The 2,296-nt window shown below is 44.8% G+C and overlaps 1 protein-coding gene across 1 annotated transcript in view; it reads right to left on the bottom strand.

The window, feature by feature from the left end:
- Nucleotides 1–401: 401 nt before the first annotated feature.
- The window catches only part of LOC116041879 (EKC/KEOPS complex subunit Lage3), a 3,904-nt gene continuing 2,009 nt past the window's right edge, over nucleotides 402–2,296 (bottom strand). The window contains exon 3 of the mRNA XM_031287965.2: nucleotides 402–1,363. Coding sequence (XP_031143825.1) covers nucleotides 1,249–1,363 — 115 coding nt within the window. The 3' untranslated portion in view covers nucleotides 402–1,248. The remainder of the gene's footprint in view (nucleotides 1,364–2,296) is intronic.

The raw sequence follows: 2,296 nt of genomic DNA, 5'->3' as shown, positions 1-2,296 counted from the left end.
AAAGGCGTCTTTCAGCGTGTTTGTGTAACGCACCGGGGAGAGCAGCAGTTAGAGAGGATTTAGAGAGTAGTATGTAAGGGAGAATTTCCACGTAAGGAGGTGGATGGGTCAAACACAGGACTTTCACCCAGGAGAGCTGGTCATGCTTGCTATAGTCGTGTCACAGAACCGTAAGCCCACCCACGACCTTTTCCTCAACATAACTTTGTCAAAAGGGACAGCAATAGTCCCGACCAAGCGCGTTTACTTATAGCGCTAAAGGGACGGCAATAGTCCCAACCAAGCGCGTTTACTTATAGCGCTAAAGGGACGGCAATAGTCCCAACCAAGCGCGTTTACTTATAGCGCTAAAGGGGACTTTTAGCGTCAATAAGAACGACAAAGGCACCTGGCACCAAGCGTCCATATTTTACGAGATGAGCGTGAGAACGTGTGCGTCCGCTCGTCGGCGTACACAGAGGGATGGATAATGGATCCTCCATTTACAACATTTTGCGTTTTTTTTGTATTTGAAAATATACTACGAAGCGATGAGCGTCAAATCAGTGTCCGATTGATCGATGTCCTGTTCATTATTATCCATTTGTTGCAGCTCCATCACATTGGACAACTCCCTGACCTGCTGCCTTTTCTTTTCACTTTCCCTGTCGTCTTCGGGGTCAAATTTGACCCGTTTTCTAAAAGTTTCTGTATCAAAAATATGGGCTTTTTCCAACCAAATTGCCTTAAAAAAAAAATAACGGATAGTTCCATACATGAAACTGCTGTAATCATGCATCAACATACGTTCCTCTGATCTTAATTATTAGCTAAAGTAATTCACAATTTCTGGGTTTTTTAAACTCAAAATTAGGCATCATTTAATATGAATGAGGTTTATTGAACATGAATTACAAACATAAGTGTAAAACTAGCGGTGATAAGTTGGAATGAAGTTGGCTTAGAAGGTGTATACTTTATACTTTATGCTTTATAAAACAGGCAAAACAGACCAGGTCAATTTGGACACAAGGGTTAAATAAAAACGCAGAACCGCGCTCTCACACCATCGGCCGGTTTGTTCCACTTAACCAAGCAAACGATCCCAAAAACAGCATCGTCACGCGGTACCAGCTGCCCGTTGCTCAGACTCCCCCCCTCTTCAATCCTCACAGTCTGAGCCTGTTTCCCGTTAGCCGTGTCCACAGATTGAAGCCTCCAGAGGAGGAGGAGGAGAGGATGGGAAACTGTCCCGGATGTGTGCAGGCTTCACTGGGAAACCGGTGGGCCGAACATCTCCATGGTCTCCGTGACGAGCGCCAGGTGGTCCAGGAACGAGCTCACGGACACTCGGAGGATCCGAGCCTCGTCGGCACTCCACCTCCTGCAACACACGGAGAACACGTCAACTAGGGCTGTACGATTCAGGAAACGGCACGATTCGATTCAATATCGATTTTCGATTCAAAAACGATTCTCCGTTAAAAAAAAGATTCACAGTATGTAAATGTAGTTACTTTTCCCATGTGTGTGTGTGTGTATGTATATATATATATATATACATACACAGTATCTCACAAAAGTGAGTACACCCCTCACATTTTAGTAAATATTTCATTCTATCTTTTAATGGGACAACACTGAAGAAATTACACTTTGCTCCAATGTAAAGTATGAAGTGTACAGCTTGTATAACAGAGTAAATGTGCTGTCACCTCAAAATAACTCAACACACAGCCATTAATGTCTAAACCGCTGGCAACTAAAGTCAGTACACCCCTATGTTAAATTCCCATAGAGGCAGGCAGACTTTTATTTTGAAAGGCCAGTTAGTTCATGGATCCAGGATACTATGCATCCTGATAAAGTTCCCTTGGCCCCCACATCATCACATACCCTTCACCATACCCCCACATCATCACATACCCTTCATCATACCCCCACATCATCACATACCCTTCACCATACCCCCACATCATCACATACCCTTCACCATACCCCCACATCTTCACATACCCTTCACCATACCCCCACATCATCACATACCCTTCACCATACCCCCACATCATCACATACCCTTCACCATACCCCCACATCATCACATACCCTTCATCATACCCCCACATCATCACATACCCTTCACCATACCCCCACATCATCACATACCCTTCATCATACCCCCACATCATCACATACCCTTCACCATACCCCCACATCATCACATACCCTTCACCATACCCCCACATCATCACATACCCTTCACCATACCCCCACATCATCACATACCCTTCACCATACCCCCACATCATCACATACC

The sequence above is a fragment of the Sander lucioperca genome, chromosome 14, assembly GCF_008315115.2.
Source record: "Sander lucioperca isolate FBNREF2018 chromosome 14, SLUC_FBN_1.2, whole genome shotgun sequence".
In the NCBI taxonomy this organism is placed as follows: Eukaryota; Metazoa; Chordata; class Actinopteri; order Perciformes; family Percidae; genus Sander; species Sander lucioperca.
The sequence above is the reverse complement of the archived record's forward strand: the minus strand, read 5'-3'. Positions and strand labels throughout refer to the sequence as shown.